General features: G+C 36.5%; 1 protein-coding gene and 1 pseudogene across 1 annotated transcript; both read left to right on the top strand.

Moving 5' to 3' along the window:
- Positions 1–312: 312 nt before the first annotated feature.
- On the top strand, positions 313–1,380 carry LOC118348523. The gene is made up of 3 exons (XM_035690426.1): positions 313–432; positions 664–792; positions 964–1,380. Exons 1-3 carry the CDS (start codon positions 313–315, stop codon positions 1,378–1,380), a joined length of 666 nt encoding a protein of 221 aa, XP_035546319.1.
- Positions 1,381–10,703: 9,323 nt separating this feature from the next.
- Positions 10,704–11,966, top strand: LOC108996699 (annotated as a pseudogene).
- The last annotated feature ends 5,376 nt before the right edge of the window (positions 11,967–17,342 follow it).

Here is a 17,342-nt window from a genome sequence, read left to right as displayed (position 1 = left end):
AGGGGTATTCATATGTGGAAGTTATGAAAAATATCTTAGTCACCTAACCATCGTTGGTAGATCAATGTATATTACTTTCAGAAACTTGAAAAAAAGGGTTTGGGCTAAACTTAGCAGATGGAAGAACTCCTTTCCATCACAAGCAGGAAAAGAGATATTATTAAAAGCAGTGGCTCAAGCAATACCCACGTTTTCTATGAGTGTATTTAGACTACCACAAAGGCTTTGTAAGAAAGTAGCATCCCTCCTGGAAAGATTCTGGTGGGACCATAAACAAAATGAAAAGAAAATTCAATGGAGAAGTTGTTTAACATGGGAGAATCAAAAAGTAATGAGGTTTTGGGCTTTCGAGATTTTGAGTACTTTAATAAGGCAATGCTTGCAAAGCAGTTTAGGAGAATGCTGAAGCAACCTAATTCCTTAGTTGATAAGGTAATGAAGGAGAAGTATTTTAAGAAGGTGGGGATAGTAGATGCAAAATTGGGGTGTGGGCCTTCATTTATTTGGAGAAGCTTTAGGTCATCGATGGGGTTAGTAAAGGAGGGGTTGTTGTGGAAAGTGGGATATGGAAGCAAAATACATATTTGGAGGGATAAGTGGTTGCCAACTCAAACCTCTAACTGTGTGCAATCAACCATTAAAAATCTGCCTACTAATTCAAAGGTGCAGCAACTTATTGACATTGAAGATGGGGTGTGGAAGAAGGATCAGACCTCTGACACTTTTAATAGTGAGGAAGCTAAAACTATTTGTGATATCCCCTTGAGTAAATGGGAAACAATGGACAGATTGGTGTGAGGGTGCTCTAAGGATGGTAGGTTCTCAGTCAAGAGTGCTTATTATCTAGAACATGAAAAAATGAGGAAGAAGAAAAGGGAAACTTCAAAGGGAAATAATGCAGGAAATGGGTGGAAGCTGATATGGGTTTTAAATGTTCCAAATGTGGTGAAGCATTTTCTGTAGAAGGCAGCTCATAACTTGTTACCTACAAAACTAAACCTGTTTAAGAAACAAATCACTGAATTTGATTGCTGTCCAATATGCGAGAGGGAACCTGAAACAATTATGCATGTTGCGTGGAGTTGCCCAGCTGCCTTAGATGTTTGGGCTGAGAATGACAGTCCAATGAACAAATGGTACAGTTCAGATGTTGTGTTTGTGGATTTGTGGGGGAAACTCAATGCTTTTCTCAAAGAAGAAGAGGTTGAGGTGGTAGCTTGTATTATGAGAAAGATATGGATGAGAAGGAATTCACTGCTATTTGAAAAGAAATTTGATCACCCGAGGACTATAATTTTTGCTGCAACACAGGGACTAAGGGACTTCAAGCTTGCCCAGGACCAACTACAGAAAACTCCAATGCAAGGGAATGCTGAATGAAGTATGACTAAATGGGAAAAACTAAAGGAAATGGTAGTGAAACAAATTGGGATGCGGTTGTGGATGCTAAAAATAACATGGTGGGAATTGGAGTGGTTGTCAGGGATTCAAATGGAGAGTTACTAGCTTGCCTATGCTCTAGTTTTGCTCATAACAGAAACCCGAGTGTGGCTGAAGCTCTGGGTTTAAGTAGGGCAGCAATATTATGCACTGAATTGGGGCTATCAGATGTGCTGTTGGAAGGGGATTCAAAGTTAATAGTGAATACTACAAATAGTGGGGAAGAGATAGGGACTGAGTATGGTTACATTATTGATAATGTGAGGAGAGTTATGAATGGGAGGGTGAACTGGGGTAAAGGGTTTGTAAATAGAGAAGCAAACAACACAGCATACAAACTAGCAAAGTTAGCTCTTAATTTTTCTAATGAAAGGGTATAGATAGAGGATAGTCCAATAGAAATTGCAAATGATATACTTGTGGAAAAATATTGTAATGATTGATTCTTGTTATCAATGAAGGAAGTATATTTTAATTAAAAAAATATATATATATAACCATATTAGTATAACTATAGTGATTTAATATAACTATATTAGTATAACTATAACTATAGTCTATATTAGACTATTAGTCTTAGTTATATATTAGTATTAGTTATAGTGATTTAATATAACTATTTTAGCATAAGTAATTAAGTATAACTATAGTCTATATTAGTATAACTACTAATGTCTTATGTACTTATCAAACTTTAGTAATAATATTTGAGTGATTTTCTTTCTTTTTATTATTTTATATATTATATATAAAACTTATATATATATAAAATATTTTGTATAATATTATTTTTGTATAAAACTTATATGTATAATATTATTATTTTTATGTTCTTTTCTCTATCTGGGTCGGTCTGGTCTTGGAAACAACAAAACTAGAACTGGATTGGGTCCGGCCGATTTTTGCATCTCACAAACCGGACCCGGATTGGTAAACCAGAACACCAGCCCAACCAGCCTGGTTCGGACAGATTTTTCGGTCTGAACTTATACCCCTAGTTTTTTACCAAACGAGCCGTTTTGATTAAATAGAGCTAGGCTGTTGCAGTTTCAGCCCTTTGGGATTCTAAAGCCTTTTTCCATAAACCTTGTTTTAGGCTCTTTTTGTTTTCATAAACCTTAAATAAATTCATGCTTTTAAACCCTAAATTTAATTTTAGACTTTCTTTTCAACCATAATTTTTTTGTTTACGGTTTTTATAATTTTCTCAGTAGCATTGATTATTAAAAATTACTAATTGACTAGTATCTAATTACATATTATTTTATTATAGTATTATGTGTTATTAACTTATTATATTAGACTTATTTATTTCTATATTAGTGTGTAGTTTATTTATATACTAAACTTGTACTATTTAGTATCTAATTACATGTTATTATAATATGGTATTACATATAATTATACTAGTGTCTAACTCATTTCTAACTTACCTCTATACTAGAATAATTTCTAGTGTCCAATTACATGCTACTATACTATAGTATTATGTATTATTAACTTGTTATACTAAACTTATTTCTATACTAGTGTATAATTTATTTGTATACTAGACTTATATTATAACATGTTATTATACTATTGTCTTAACTTATTTCTATATTTGATTATCTATGGTAGATTGTAGTAATACTATAATGTTCGCATATACTAAACTATTAGTGTATTTATATTATAATACAAGTATATTATTTTATAATAATTAATGCATTCTAGTATACAATTTAATTATATAAATTCTAGATATTTTATATGAGTGTATATGATTAATATATAAATAATACTTATTTTTATAAGATATGTAGAAATCGAAGCCGGAATCGGTCAGAACACAGTTCTAACTCTAACGGTGCTGAGTCAAATTTAGAGTCAAACTTCTGTACAACCTTAATGCGCAATATGTTTGAAAGAGCAACCGATAGAAGAGAAGGATTTAGATGGATTAATATAGCAAGCGGACTTGGGCCCAGCCTGGGCCGGAAAACAAATGGGCTATAGTGATAAAGGACCAAGACCCATAAGGCTAGAAAAAGGAAAGAAGAAAATCGAAACGGCCCAACCTAACTACACCTGACCAACCAAAAAGTAATGTATCCTTAAACGGATCAGGTACTTAACCTTTGAAACGGGCTCCACATCTACAAAATGTCCATAGTAGGCTAATAAATATTTAAGAGTACTTCTATATGTTTGCCTGCACAGCACACTTTAGGTGGATTCTTTTTTTCCTAATTACTAAAATGTGCGTTTTGATGAAATTGTCAAAAGGCTCTCCAGCACCCCTCTATTCGAAAGATTCTGCGTCCCCCACCATTCAAAATAAAGAACCAAGTGGTTCTATTAACCTATCTAACTCCACAAAGGTTAAGCAGCTGGAATTCCTGTCTATCCAAACAACGAAATAAAGATCTAAATATAAGAATAATGTTACAAGCACGGGCGATTGATCGCATAATAGGTGGTTCAACAGGAGAAGATGCAGGATTAACCCAACGTGCTTTACATATTGTGAATAAATCAAAGGAAAAAGTTGGTTTGTTTTGTGAGGGACCCCACCTCGGGAACATGTTGCTGAAATATTTTCTGATATCATTCAAAATATTTCTTCCCAAACTTATAAGCAGTAAACTTATAAGGAAGGAATTTACATTGACCTATTTGTACGTAAACAACGCACGCAAACGATGCCAACTTAACAAAATTAAAACTAATTGATTACATAACAAAATAAGGCAAGTCAATGCCTTAGCTCCCTTATTCAAAAAGCAGTAAAATGGAAAGTAAATATCTTTGGCGCTAAACTCTCGTATCATTCATCCCTTCTTCAAAGCGTTCCTTGTTCTCAAGGAATAATTCCAGAAATTGAGCTTTGATCATCCGTAGTCTACTTCTTCTTCAGAAAAAATTCCTTTGATCAAAAATAATTTTTTGCAATGATGGTCGGGCACAAAGTTCTTGTCGCAATTAAAGCAGAGTCATTTTTTCCTCGTTTCTTGTAACTCGCCAGGACTGAGGCGACGAATGGGTAGTGCTTTTATTCTTGACAAACTTGCCGAAGGCAACGGGGGTTCCGTTGGTTCCATGGATTCAAATCGTTTGGCCTCTACTGTCAATACTTTCTTAGTGTGTCTCGCTTCAAATAATCGGGACAGGCCTATAGCATCTGTGATGGACATTGGCCTTGCAGCTTGCACATCTGTGCGTATCGGCTCCTTGAGTCCGCTGATGAAGCACCCTAGTTGGTGCGTGGAAGCCAAGCCTCCCACTCGACTCAAAGCTACTCAAATTGTAACTGATATTCTCGAAGTGTTCCCATTTGGCACAGCTTGCTCAAAGTGTCGAAATGATCCTCAAACATGGTGGGTCCGTAGCGAATACATAGTCCTCTTTTTAGCGCCTCCCAGGATGTGATTTCTTCAGTATCTTTAAATAATTGGTACCACATTTGCACCTCCCCCTCCAAGTGATAAGAGGCTAACGGTAATTTTTCAATCTCTTACGTTTGTTGGTAGTCGAAAAACTACTCCACCTAGTAGATCCAACTGGTCGGATTGTCTAGGCCATTGTACCTCGGAAAGTCCAACTTGGCGAGTTTGGGAACTGTCGAGTTGCTACCACCACCATAGTTCCTTCCATTCCTATTTCTTGACCCCGATCCTTCTTCATCACCCGAACTCTTGTTAGCCAAAGAATCCACCTTCGCACTTGTCTCCTTAAATTTTTTCATTAAGCGTTCCATAAGGCTCCCAAAATTAGCCATTTGTTGCTCCAATCGCTCAACTCGAGAGTCCGCCCTGACATTCTCTGATGCCAAAATGTTACGAGCATGAGCGATTGATCGCGTAATAGGTGGTTCAACAGGAAAAGGCACAGGATCAACCCGGCATGCTTTACCTATCGTGAATAAGTCAAAGGAAAAAGTTGGTTTGTTTTTTGAGGGACCCCACCTCGGCAACACGTTGCTGAAATATTTTTTGATATCATTCAAAATAATTCTTCCCAAACTTATAAGCAGTAAACTTACAAGGAAGGAATTTACATTGACTTATTTGTACGTAAACAACGCATGCAAACGATGCCAACTTAACAAAATTAAAACTAATTGATTACATAACAAAATAAGGCAAGTCAATGCCTTAGCTCTCTTATTCGAAAAGCAGTAAAATGGAAAGTAAATATCTTTGGCGCTAAACTCCCGTATCAAATAATTTCTCTAGAAATTAAATGACAAAATCCAGTCAAACCAAAGTTGAGAGTGCTCACTCGAGCCATGGCTGAAGTGGGTCATCTCCATTATACTCATCCTGGATCAACCTCCTAAACCCAGGATAAAGAAATTAACCCAAAACTTAATTGTCAACATTGATTGATAAAAGAACTTCACCAAAGAACGAAAAATGAACCTTTGGTCTTCAAGAAGAGATTTCTTGAGATGGATTTGAGGGCATCATTTAGGATGCCAACTTTACGGCCTCTCTTCAAGGGCCTCACGTTCTCCTTGAAAAGCTCCCACTCGTTCCCAGTCTGACTCTTTGAGAGAAGAAGCTCTGTCTTTGGATCCAACCACTCGATGTCGGTGTGGGTCTCCTCCTCCATTGACTGCTACAGTGGCTCTTCTTCCTAATCTGGTTCTTCTTCCTGTTAAATGAACTAAGGAACAAAAAACAGTTGATGGGCACACATAGAAATTTGAAGTTTTAGAAATTTGAATTAGTTGAACTCTCGAAGGAAGATGTTGATGAAGAGCCCCCTAAGCCATAACGATTTCTGTTCTGAGGGGAGGAAACAGAGATGAAACGGAAGAGAAGAGGGACTCGTTGAGCCGTGAGCAAAAAGCTATGACTTGGATTAAACCGGGTTGTACACGTCAGGTGTGCTGTGTAGGATAGTTAAACTGGCAGCCAAGTAGTTTTTTTCAATATTTAGGCCTCGTTTGTATTCGTAACCCATCTCAACATACCTCAACTCATCTCATCTCATCATTACAACTTTCTTAAATTCCCACACAAAATATAATAAACAATTCAACTTTTTCGAATTTCAAAAAAACTTTTCCAAATTTCCACACAAAATATAATAAATAATTCAACTTTTATTCTACTATTCACAAACCATCTCAACTCATCTCTGAATCCAAACCACTCCTTAATATGACTAGCTTCTTCGAAAATACTTATCTTTCTCCCGTTAGATTGCCCATGTGAATTCCAAATAGAGAAACCCTTCAAACTGGATATGGTGTGAAAGTTAAGTTTACATCCTCCAATGGGCCTTTAGTGGGAGGAAGACGCAGTCTTATATGATTCTTCTTATATTGTTCTTCGAAATGATTTTTAACTGTTCATTACCATGTGGTACATAGTGACAACCATAAACAACACCAAAATAATTATATTTTTCTTATGGATTATTAGGTCAACACCCTCTAATTTTGTAAGATGTTCCCACATGATGGAGACAATTTTTTTTTTTTAATTCTTTAGTGGACCCATGGGTGTAAAGATAGGTGTAGGGGACGTAACACTAGTGCTAGTGTTTGGACTTTGAGAAATATTATCATCACTGACACTAGCACAATCACCACTATACATGGAACTTATCAAATTATTAAACACTTGACATGATGCAAAGTATAAACGATTATAGGTTTTTAAAATTACAAAAAATCACAAAAACATACAAAAATCACACAATTTAGTTTAGGGTTTCAAATCGAAACCCTAAAGTGGAGTGTGGTCTCAGAAACCAACGAAGTGTAGGGTTTCAAATTAAAACCCCAAACTCCAATCAAGTGCAGAGTTTCAAATTTAAACCATAAACCAGATTGGGGTTTTAGATTGAGACTCCAATGTTATGACCCTGATTCCCGCTTGTGATTTGGCAAAAAGATGCAAAGTTGGAATGTGTTCTGCACGGGCCACACTTTTCACAAATGTGATAACTAGGGTGTTTATATGCTCAACATATGTGTGGATAAAAATCCACAAGCAAAAATATATAAAGGGTGTGAATAAGTACTACTACATGTATCAGAATTAAAGAAAATTATTAAAACACATCAAACTATCCATAAGTCATAACTCCACAATTGTCGAGACATTATAGGCCAATAATTTGTCCATTAAATTGCTAAAACTAACATATTCGAATATAGATAGATAGCCCATCTAGGGACGAGCCCACGTCCTAATCATCGGGCTACATTGTGACCAACAACTCTGTTTCTCTTGGGTTAGCCACGAGCCTTGCCTAAACGTTTAAATCTTGTATTCTCATTTTAAATTTAACGGATGATTTTTAAATAAGTCAAGTATTTAAAATCGTCCAAATAATTTAAAAGTCCTGAAAATTATTCAAATGAAATATTTTTTAGTGTTATTGAACCAAACATAATTTATAAGTATGCCTCCTTCATTTTTGGAAGCCCAAAAAATAAATAGTTTTTAGTAATTCATTTTATTTATATCATTTTATTCCCTTCGAAATAATTATTAAAGTTCATCATTTGAATTTATGTTAAAAATTCTATTTATTTAGATGAACTTATTTCTCTTAGAAATGTTTATTAAAACTCATCATTTAGTTTTATGATGAAAAATATTCAATCAAGAAAAACAAAGTTGGATTTTAAATATAGTTCGATTTCCATTTCCACTTCTATTACGATTCCTTTACCTCTTTAATTACCTTCTTTTACTGTGCTTCATGATTCATTTCCACTTCTAGATTAAAGAGCTAAACACGTGTATGGCCAAGATTCACTTGTGCCTCAACCTTATCTTCCCATTTAGATATTGAGTTTTGCTACACAACCTTCACCACACTTCACACTCTATATTTTTTTAAATTTTTAATATTTTTTTTAAAATTTTTTTGAGTTTATTATTTTTAAATTATTTTAAATTTTCTATTCATTATTTATATAATAAATATTTGATAAAAGAAAAAAAAATAATAATTAAAAATAATGTGGAGCGTGGAGTGTTAGGAGGTTGTGAAGATTTATTCTTAGATCTTAAACGACACAAGTCCCTCTCTCATTCATGGCTCCATCTTCCTTTCCTGACTTGTCTCTTAGGTTCTCTTCTTTGCCAAGCCACCAGGCGCCAGCCATGGCAACTCTGCCCATCGAAAACTCAGCAACTGACGCCAAGGACTTGGCACCAATGGAAGCTCAACCCAGCAGCCACCACAAGCCATTGTTGTACACCGTAGCCACCCAACGCCTCGCTCTCCCTATTTCTCTGTTCCTCCCATCTTTGGTCACCCATCACTACCACCCGCTAGCCACCGTGAGTAGCATCCACCGCTACTTTCCCCCGATGTCGCGACACACGCACAAAAACCCTTCCTCCATGTTCTTCATCCTCCCCCCCTTGGTTAGGTCATCGTGGGAAACAACAACAAAGAACCTCGTCGCCAACACCTCTTCCATGCCCATAGCACCACCATGGAAATGTTCAAGTTGCAGATCCATTTCCGTACTGTCCCATCTGCTTCCCCCAAGGACTAGTTACCATGGAACCAGCCACGCTAGCCACCAGCCGCCATTTCCTTTGTGTCGGACCACCAACCCTTGGCCATCGTAAGCCAATCCACTTGAGCTGCTATTTCCTTTGTGTGAGTGCAATCCATTATTATCCTAAGGTATAAGACCAGGTAAGTGGAAATGGTGCAGAGATTTCAGAATTCACTTGTAAGGACTTGAAGCTTTTGGTTCCCCATGGAAAACCAGGAGCTGTTGGCTGGTTTTGGCTCTAAATTAGTCCAACCTTTATCGGTTTTGATCCTTCATGTGCCATGGTCTTTGAGCTTTTGCAGATGCTGCCAAGGATGCTTCCCAATAAGGGTGATAAACGGTCCGGTCAGACTGAACGGACCGACCGGACCGACCATTTCGGTCCGAACCGAGACTTAGACCGGTCCAGTCCAGTTGACATTTTAGAGGACCGAAAACATTCGGTCCGGTCCACGGTCCAAGGCTTTTTCAGACCGGACCGAATGAAAAATAAAATAAAATAAAAATATTTTATATATATTTTATATATAATAATTGTATGATTAACAATATAAATTTTTAAATATATTATTAATAGTTGTTAATATTCTATAAATTAATAATATTTTATATATATCTTCATCTAACCTATCACTATTAACAATATAAAATTTTAAATATGCTATTAACACTTGTTAATATTCTATGAATTAATAAATATATAATATCAATTAGTTAATTATATATTAATTATATAAATTAATAATATAATTTTCATCTAATTTATTATCATTGACCATATAAAATATTTTTTTATTGAGTTTGTTACATAATCCACATTAATAAGTCACTTAATTTAATTTAGTATTTTAAATAATTTTTTTTATTAATTATTTAAAAAAATAAAAAAATAAAAAAAGGTCTGACCGACCGGACCGATAGCTATCAGTCCGGTCCGAAAAAATAATGGATCGAAAATATACGATCCATCACCAGACCGGGCCGGACCGGACCATTTGCAGCCCTACTTCCCAACATGAAGACCAATAGCTGAATGGTGGACACATTGTGGTGGTTTGCAGAGAAAAGAAGATAGGGTTTAAGTGGAGTGTTTCAGTCGAGACATGCACATAAGAGCATCCACATTGTGTTTCCTAAAATTTATCCTAAATTTTAGCTAAAAAGGACACTCCCTATAATTTTATCCTAAATTTTACTCATCTTTATAAAACCTTCTACATCCCATTCCCTATCCTTTCTCTATTCTATTAAAATAATATTCTTCTATTTTTTCTTTATTATTTTTTTCTCTCACTTCCATTTCCATTTTTAACTACTAACTCTTTTGTCTTATTCTCTTATTTTCAAAGATCACATTTTATAAAGACTTATACGATTTTTTTTTTCCAGTTACAGTATTATTTTTCAATTCAACATCGATATTAAAAATAATAATTTTTTTAAATATGTGCATTTTTCGCATATAGATGATAAAATATTTTGAAAAATAGTACAACGGTAACATTTTGAATTCGCCATGATTAGTACACATGCTTTGTCATTTATCCAACGGTAACTTTTTTTGTTTCTTCTCAAACGGTAACTTTTTTTGTCTTTTCCCTAACGGTAACTTTTTTTGTCTTTTCTTCAACAGTAAGATTTTGTGTCTTATATGTAGCGGTAACTTTTTTCTCTATAAATATGCATTCTACTTGTATTCACATTCTCAAAAATCCAAGTCTCAATTTCCAACTCCCTTCAACATATGACTCGTTCTTTCTTTCGCAAATTACTTACATACTTGTCATCTGATGATGAACTGGATGCTGTTATTAATGCCGAGGTTGATGGAGAGTCATCGAGACATCGTGGCAATCGCCAACGTCGTAAGTTTATTCGGCATGATCATATTCAAGGGCACAAGAGTCTTTTCCGCGACTATTTCGCAGAAAATCCAGTATATCTCTCCAATCTATTTCGAAAGAGATTTCGGATGAATTGTCCCTTATTTCTCCGTATTCTAAATGAGGTAGAGGCTTATGAGCCCTACTTCGTCCAGAGAAGAGATAATGTCTGAAGATTCGGTTTATCTTCTATACAAAAGATAACCATAGCACTTAGAATGCTGGCCTATGGGGTTACTGGAAATTTTATAGATGAATACATACGTATTGGAGAAAGCACCGCAATGGAGAGCCTCAAAACATTTTGTAAGACAATCGTAACTATTTTTTCAGATGAATATTTGCGGTCTCCAAATGCTAATGATATTGCTCGATTGCTTGTGGTTGGTGAATAACGGGGATTCCCAAGAATGCTGGGAAGCATTGATTGCATGCATTGGAAGTGGAAAAATTGTCCCGCTGCCTGGAAATGTATGTACTCTGACCACATTCATGAACCAACTATTATTTTAGAAGCAGTTGCTTCATATGATCTCTAGATATGACATGCATTTTTTTGTATGCCCGGTTCACATAACGATATTAATGTGCTAGAGAGATATTTTATTTTCACGGAACTTGCCCAATGGCGTGCTCCACTAGTCAATTACACAATCAATGGCAACGACTACACTATGAGGTACTACCTTGCTGATGGTATTTATCCCAAGTGATGAACGTTTGTGAAGACGATTCCATCACCCCATGGGAATAAGAAAAAAAACTTTGCCACAGCACAAGAATCTGCAAGAAAAGATGTCGAGCGTGCCTTCGGGGTACTTCAACAACGATTTGCAATCGTTCGTGGACCTTCTCAATTATTCAAAGTCAATGACCTAACAAATATAATGAAAGTATATGTTATTCTACATAACATGATCATTGGGGACGAGCGTGATGATAGTCAGGGTTTGAACATGGAGTATGATCAACTTGATGATGATCTTCCAGAATTGTCGCGCAATCCAACTAACGAGTTTATCAACTTCATTCAGCGCCATAATGAAATTAGAGACAGCTCGGCACATCATAAACTACAAGCAGATTTAATTGAACATCACTGGCAATTATATTCCCAACAATAGAAGAAAAGGTTGTGTTGGATGCTCTATTTTATCATTATAGCAACGGTGTATGAAAGTTTCTAGAATTTCCATTCCAAAAAACATGTTTGGTTCAAGAACATGCTCAAAAGTTTTTGTAATATTTTCATTATCTGTAATAGTTTAAGGATTTGTAATGTCGAGTTGTAATCAAGCAACATCTATGTTAGACTAAAATTCGATGACCACATTTTCTATCTTCTTAATAAAACTTTGCAAACGTACAAATTATATAATACAATAAACGCAGAAAAGTGCCACAAGCGAGTGGTACATAATATACATCACCTTTAATACTGAATAAAGGTTTAGTTACAAACAAAATAAATGCCTCAATCTGAGGATGCATTGCGTTGCGCCAATATCTCTCTTTGAAGTTGCTGGAAATATACCTGCTGAACTTCATTTAACGTACTGACATCGAGCAACATTATGCACTCCTCTCTTTCCCACCGGGAGATTTCCAGTTTCTTCGCCTCCAACCTTAATCTCTCATCCTCTTGTCTACTTTTATTTCCCTCCATTTCTCGTTCATATGCCATCTTCTCGGCCTTGAATCGGAAAAATTCTTTCTTCTGAGCACGTGACTTCTCTAGGAGAGTATACTTTTTCTTGCTGAGCTCCACAAGCTCATCTGAGGCCCTGCCTTCGGCCTTACATTTTCCTTTCTTAGCTTTTCTCCCTATTGGCCTATCCAATTCGATGACATCATTACTTTCCAGATTTTCGCCCTCTGTACCACCCACTGAATCAATGGGTGAATTAGTTGCCACTGCTGATGTACGCGAATATGTAGGGGACATCGTCGACCTTCGTTTTGTCCCGTCCTTTGTGCAACGCTGATTCCATTTCGGCTGGTCCTTCAATAGCTACCAACAATGCTCGAACTGAAAGGTCATTTTCTCATGCGATTGGTACATGACTTTCGCTTTGTCAAACTTCAAATTCAAAATGAAAATCAAATAATTAACCAACCTATTAAAGATAAAGGAAATATAACGCATATAAATGATAATTAGGTGTTGTCAATAATAAATAAGTGGATGTTTATACCTTGCCTTGCTCAGTCATACCACTTTAATTCAGCCCTTCAACTTGGGGTGAGTTTAGCATAAAATTTGTTCGTCGCCCTTTGAATGGCAGACCACCGATGTATTAAGGACCCAACACTCCGCTCATTTGTACTTTCTTTATAATCATTGAAGTATTGACTAACTTTTTCCCAAAATTGGATGTGTTTTTGGTCCGTTCCTTGGATGGCATCAATGCTACTATTCAGCCATGCGGATACAAGTAACTTGTCTTCTTCGGGGGTGAAGTTTGCACCCCTGGCTGATTTTCTTTGAGAGGGAGGCTCTACTTGGGACGGGGGTGGAGAGTCATCCAAAGTCATGGGATGTTGTTCACCTTGACCAACATAAATGTGGTCAAGTTTAGGCTCCTGAGTTAGGAGGCTGGTGAAGAACATATTTCCATACTCTTCTGAGTCAATCTCTAAAAATTTATAAACAAAGAAATGTGATACACATGTTAGACTAAAATTAAGAACTACATTTGGAAGTGATTTTGGTAGCCGACTCAGGAATCCTATGGTAACGTATGACCACACTTGGCACCCTCCCTTGCATAGCTGCAACAACCGGTTGCCACTATTTATTGGCCATCCGGGTTACCATGCCATGGAGGTGTGTGCCAAAGTGTTCCATCACCATGATCGGATTGTCTCATCATCACAGCCGAGGGGTTAAGACAACTCAAATCCAATAACAAAATTAGTTTGCAAACATGATAATAAGTGCATTCCCATCCACTTCCCTAAACACTTTATTTTAAATGTGACTCAGAATGAGTTACAGAATTTACATCATGTGTGAGACAGGAGCCCAACATCAAATGGTTGCAAAACCTTACCCAAACCCCACGTGCCTTGTGTGAAAACTATTACAAACTGCAATATGATCATTCGGTTGAGAATTACCCCGCCATCTCAATGGGGCCCACTAATACTTATGAATTATCCCACTAAACACCATCATCATAACCTAACAGTAGACATGCAGCCCCCCTCCCTCCCCCACCCACAAGTAATAATTATTCATCAGTACCAAACACTGCAAAGGTCCCAATAGCATAGACAAATTCACAACCGAGGGGTTAGAGAAGGCAAATCCAATACTAAGCAGCAAACACATGTAACAAACAAATCAAGAAAGGGAAATTGAGAAATAAGGCATACATATCAAGGTTATAGTTCTTGAGGAACATTAATAAAAGATTGTATTTTAATGTAGTCATCCGAGCAATGAAAAGATAGAAGTAATATCACACAATATCTTACCAAGGATCCCTTGTTCAAAACTTGAACATATGATTGCTAACTTGAGAACACCAAGTCCCCCGAGTAGCATAAAAATCAACTTAAACCAATTTTTATTCATTAATGTTTGTGCCACGGTCTCCCCTAAAAATGACCATTCACACACCCTGGCGCTTTTGTTGCACCATGGGTAATGAAAGCGTATGTGACTTCATTACGAGCAACGTCTAGCTTCATGCCTAGTACCTGACCACATTGTTCTCTAGTCTCCACCAACAGAGAGGCAACGACGTGGACCTGAGAGTATTATCATCTCATTCGAGCCCATTGTTTGCCTAGCAACAATCCAGGGATGTCACTTAAATTCTGCTCCAAAGTAAACAAAAGTGCTCCACAGAGGTAATATCCCATCTCGACTTGGGGTCGTGATTCACTCACATATGAACATGCTCCTCTCTTGTTTAAAAATAGAAAGTATACATTTCACAAAAATATAATGTCTCATTTTAGTAAAGATAGCGAGCAATATAGCTTAAAAAGACAAGGTTTTACATAGATATAGATCCCTAAAATAATGTTCATGCCATGGTAAAAATTTGGCCAGCAATCGAGTGAGGCAACATAAAAAAATCCACATAATGACCCTTTACCCAAGATGGAATAACCAAATGAAAAGAAAAATAGTCCTATAAACAGCGTTGAGGACACATCACATTATCATCCATGTAAACCAAAAGCAGAGGCCTAATTGCTATTCTTTCTTGAGATGATAAGCTTAACGGATAGACTGCATGCATATGACACGATCATTTTTCACCCATTGTAAGCGCTATCAAAGAGGGTACTTACCCAAGTAGTGATGTTCAATTCGTCATTGATGCTCCAAACTCCACACCGAGCTTGCTAGCTCTGTTACTGGTCTCATACATGGGTCTAGAACTTTTGGAATTGGAGGGTGCTTTTGGGGTTTAAGGAGGGAGTGAGAGAGAGAGATAAAGGGAGAGAGCGGGAAGGAGAAGGAGCAAATGTCAGTTCTCTGATAAGAGAGATAGAGCCAACTGGTGAGAAGATAGGGGTGAGATGGTGTGGCTTAAGCTAGGGGTTACAAATTTCTTATTTGGGGTGGGGGTTAGGGCAAATGAGAAGGAGAGAGAGAGAGAGAGAGAGAGAGAGAGAGAGAGAGAGAGAGAGAGAGAGAGAGAGAGAGATTCTGGGTTTTAGAAAATAGAGGGTGTGTTTCAATCGGTGAGGAGCTATTTGTAGGGAGGGGCTTGTTTTCATGGGACTAATAGTTCTTAATGTAGGTTGGGTGGTTGAACAGTGACAACCACTATCGAGGTGTTCGGTGAAATAAAGGTACCGAGTGAACACTTTGAATGCTCCCAAGTAGCTGGTCAAATTCCATTAAGTCTCTTGGACTTGCTTGCTATCGTGCATTACTCGCTATCATTGCTTGCCTTTACTCGCTATTGTGTATTGCTCGCTATCATGCATTGCTCTATCCTACTTGCTATCACATATTGCTTCCCTTTGCTCGCTATTGTATGTTTCTCGCCTTTGACTTGCTCGCTATCATGTATTGCTTGTACTTGGACTTGCTCGCTATCATGTGTTACGCACCCTTTGTTATTGCTCACTGACTTGGTCTAAAATGTGTTTCCAAGTATAGAAGTGTCAAGTTGTATCAAGAATAAGTTGAGGATTGTATTCCACAGGACAAAGGGTTATCAAAGCATTGGTGAAATTTAATTGGAAAGTATGATAATGTATGAGAAGTGTGAAGAAATAAAATAAAGTATAAAATTCTTTCTTTTCGTATTTTTTTTTATGTATGTATAAACAATAAACAATATGGATTTTAATATATTTACAAAGAAAGATTTAATGAAAACTGAATATATGGTTGTGCTTTAAGGATCTCAGTTTTGTAAATCTTAAAAAGATGGATTAAATCATAAAAGGAATAGCTGCTGAAAATTTAATATTCCAAACGATGAAAAACTATAATTCCAATTTCTACAAGTACAAACAGAATTTTTAAATATAAAGCTGAAAATAACAATTCCAAAGAAATGATTTAACAAACACTTGGGTCACAGTTTTAGGCTTCCTTTGTTTCTACACTCCACAAGAATTCTGGGCACTACTTATTTTCTGTTAACCCAATCGAGGTATTAACATATCACCGATTAAAAACAGATCAAGAATAAGAGTAAGAGGATCTATCAAACTTTCTATTTCCCAAGATCTGGTCTCAACAAAGTAAAGTACGATATTCGAATTCTGTAAAAATCTAGCAAATAATGTAGATAAAAGAAAGCTTTCATCGCAACCCAAGTTTTAGAAATTAGCTACACATGGTATTTCTAGCAGTAAAAATTAATGTAAATAAGACCATCACAAAATCTGAGAGCAAAAAAAACCCAAATGGGTACAGCCCTAGAATGCAAAAATTAGCTTCTCAAAGAAAACACTAACCAAAAATGAAAAACAAGAACTGCTGAAAAACAAGAAGAACCACAGAAAAAATGCTCTGAAAAAAATATCTCTGTCCATAAAATATAATTCTAACTGAATATATATTCGAAGAAAGCCCCTCTGCTTCACGTGAATCCTTCTCGCAAAACGCCCGTACCCAACCCTCATTTGATTCGCTCCACTTGACTCGTGCACGTCCCAATTGCAGCTCTCGTACGTACCAGCGCAATAGCTCCTTTTCGTGCGTTCCTCTTCTGCTACACATGAGCATGAAGCGTGAGGCTTGATTTCCTTTTGCAGGTGGTCTTCTATTAGGCTTAATTGAGTCATTGGTTGCAAGTCCAGGGGTCTTCCTAAGCCTTTCATATTCATGGGCTTTAGCTTGTAAGTGGGCCTCCTTGTGATAATTTATCATAAGCTATATGAGCTCATTTGAATTTAATTAGGGGCAAGAAAATAATTTCACATATCAAACAAAGTTAAATCACATTATCTAATTAATACTCTTATTTTAAAACATAAAACTCTTTTAATCCAAGATATTTAAGAGTATTAATACCACA

The sequence above is a fragment of the Juglans regia genome, chromosome 1 (assembly GCF_001411555.2).
Source record: "Juglans regia cultivar Chandler chromosome 1, Walnut 2.0, whole genome shotgun sequence".
Classification (NCBI taxonomy): Eukaryota; Viridiplantae; Streptophyta; class Magnoliopsida; order Fagales; family Juglandaceae; genus Juglans; species Juglans regia.
The sequence above is the reverse complement of the archived record's forward strand: the minus strand, read 5'-3'. Positions and strand labels throughout refer to the sequence as shown.

Bases quoted from the DNA above. Each gene is read 5' to 3' on its own strand.
- LOC118348523 (XM_035690426.1), top strand. From the start codon at position 313: ATGGGAGAATCAAAAAGTAATGAGGTTTTGGGCTTTCGAGATTTTGAG. The intron at 433-663 runs GTAATGAAGGAG...ACTAATTCAAAG, and splicing joins CTAATTCCTTAGTTGATAAG to GTGCAGCAACTTATTGACAT. The intron at 793-963 runs GTGTGAGGGTGC...CATTTTCTGTAG, and splicing joins GGGAAACAATGGACAGATTG to AAGGCAGCTCATAACTTGTT.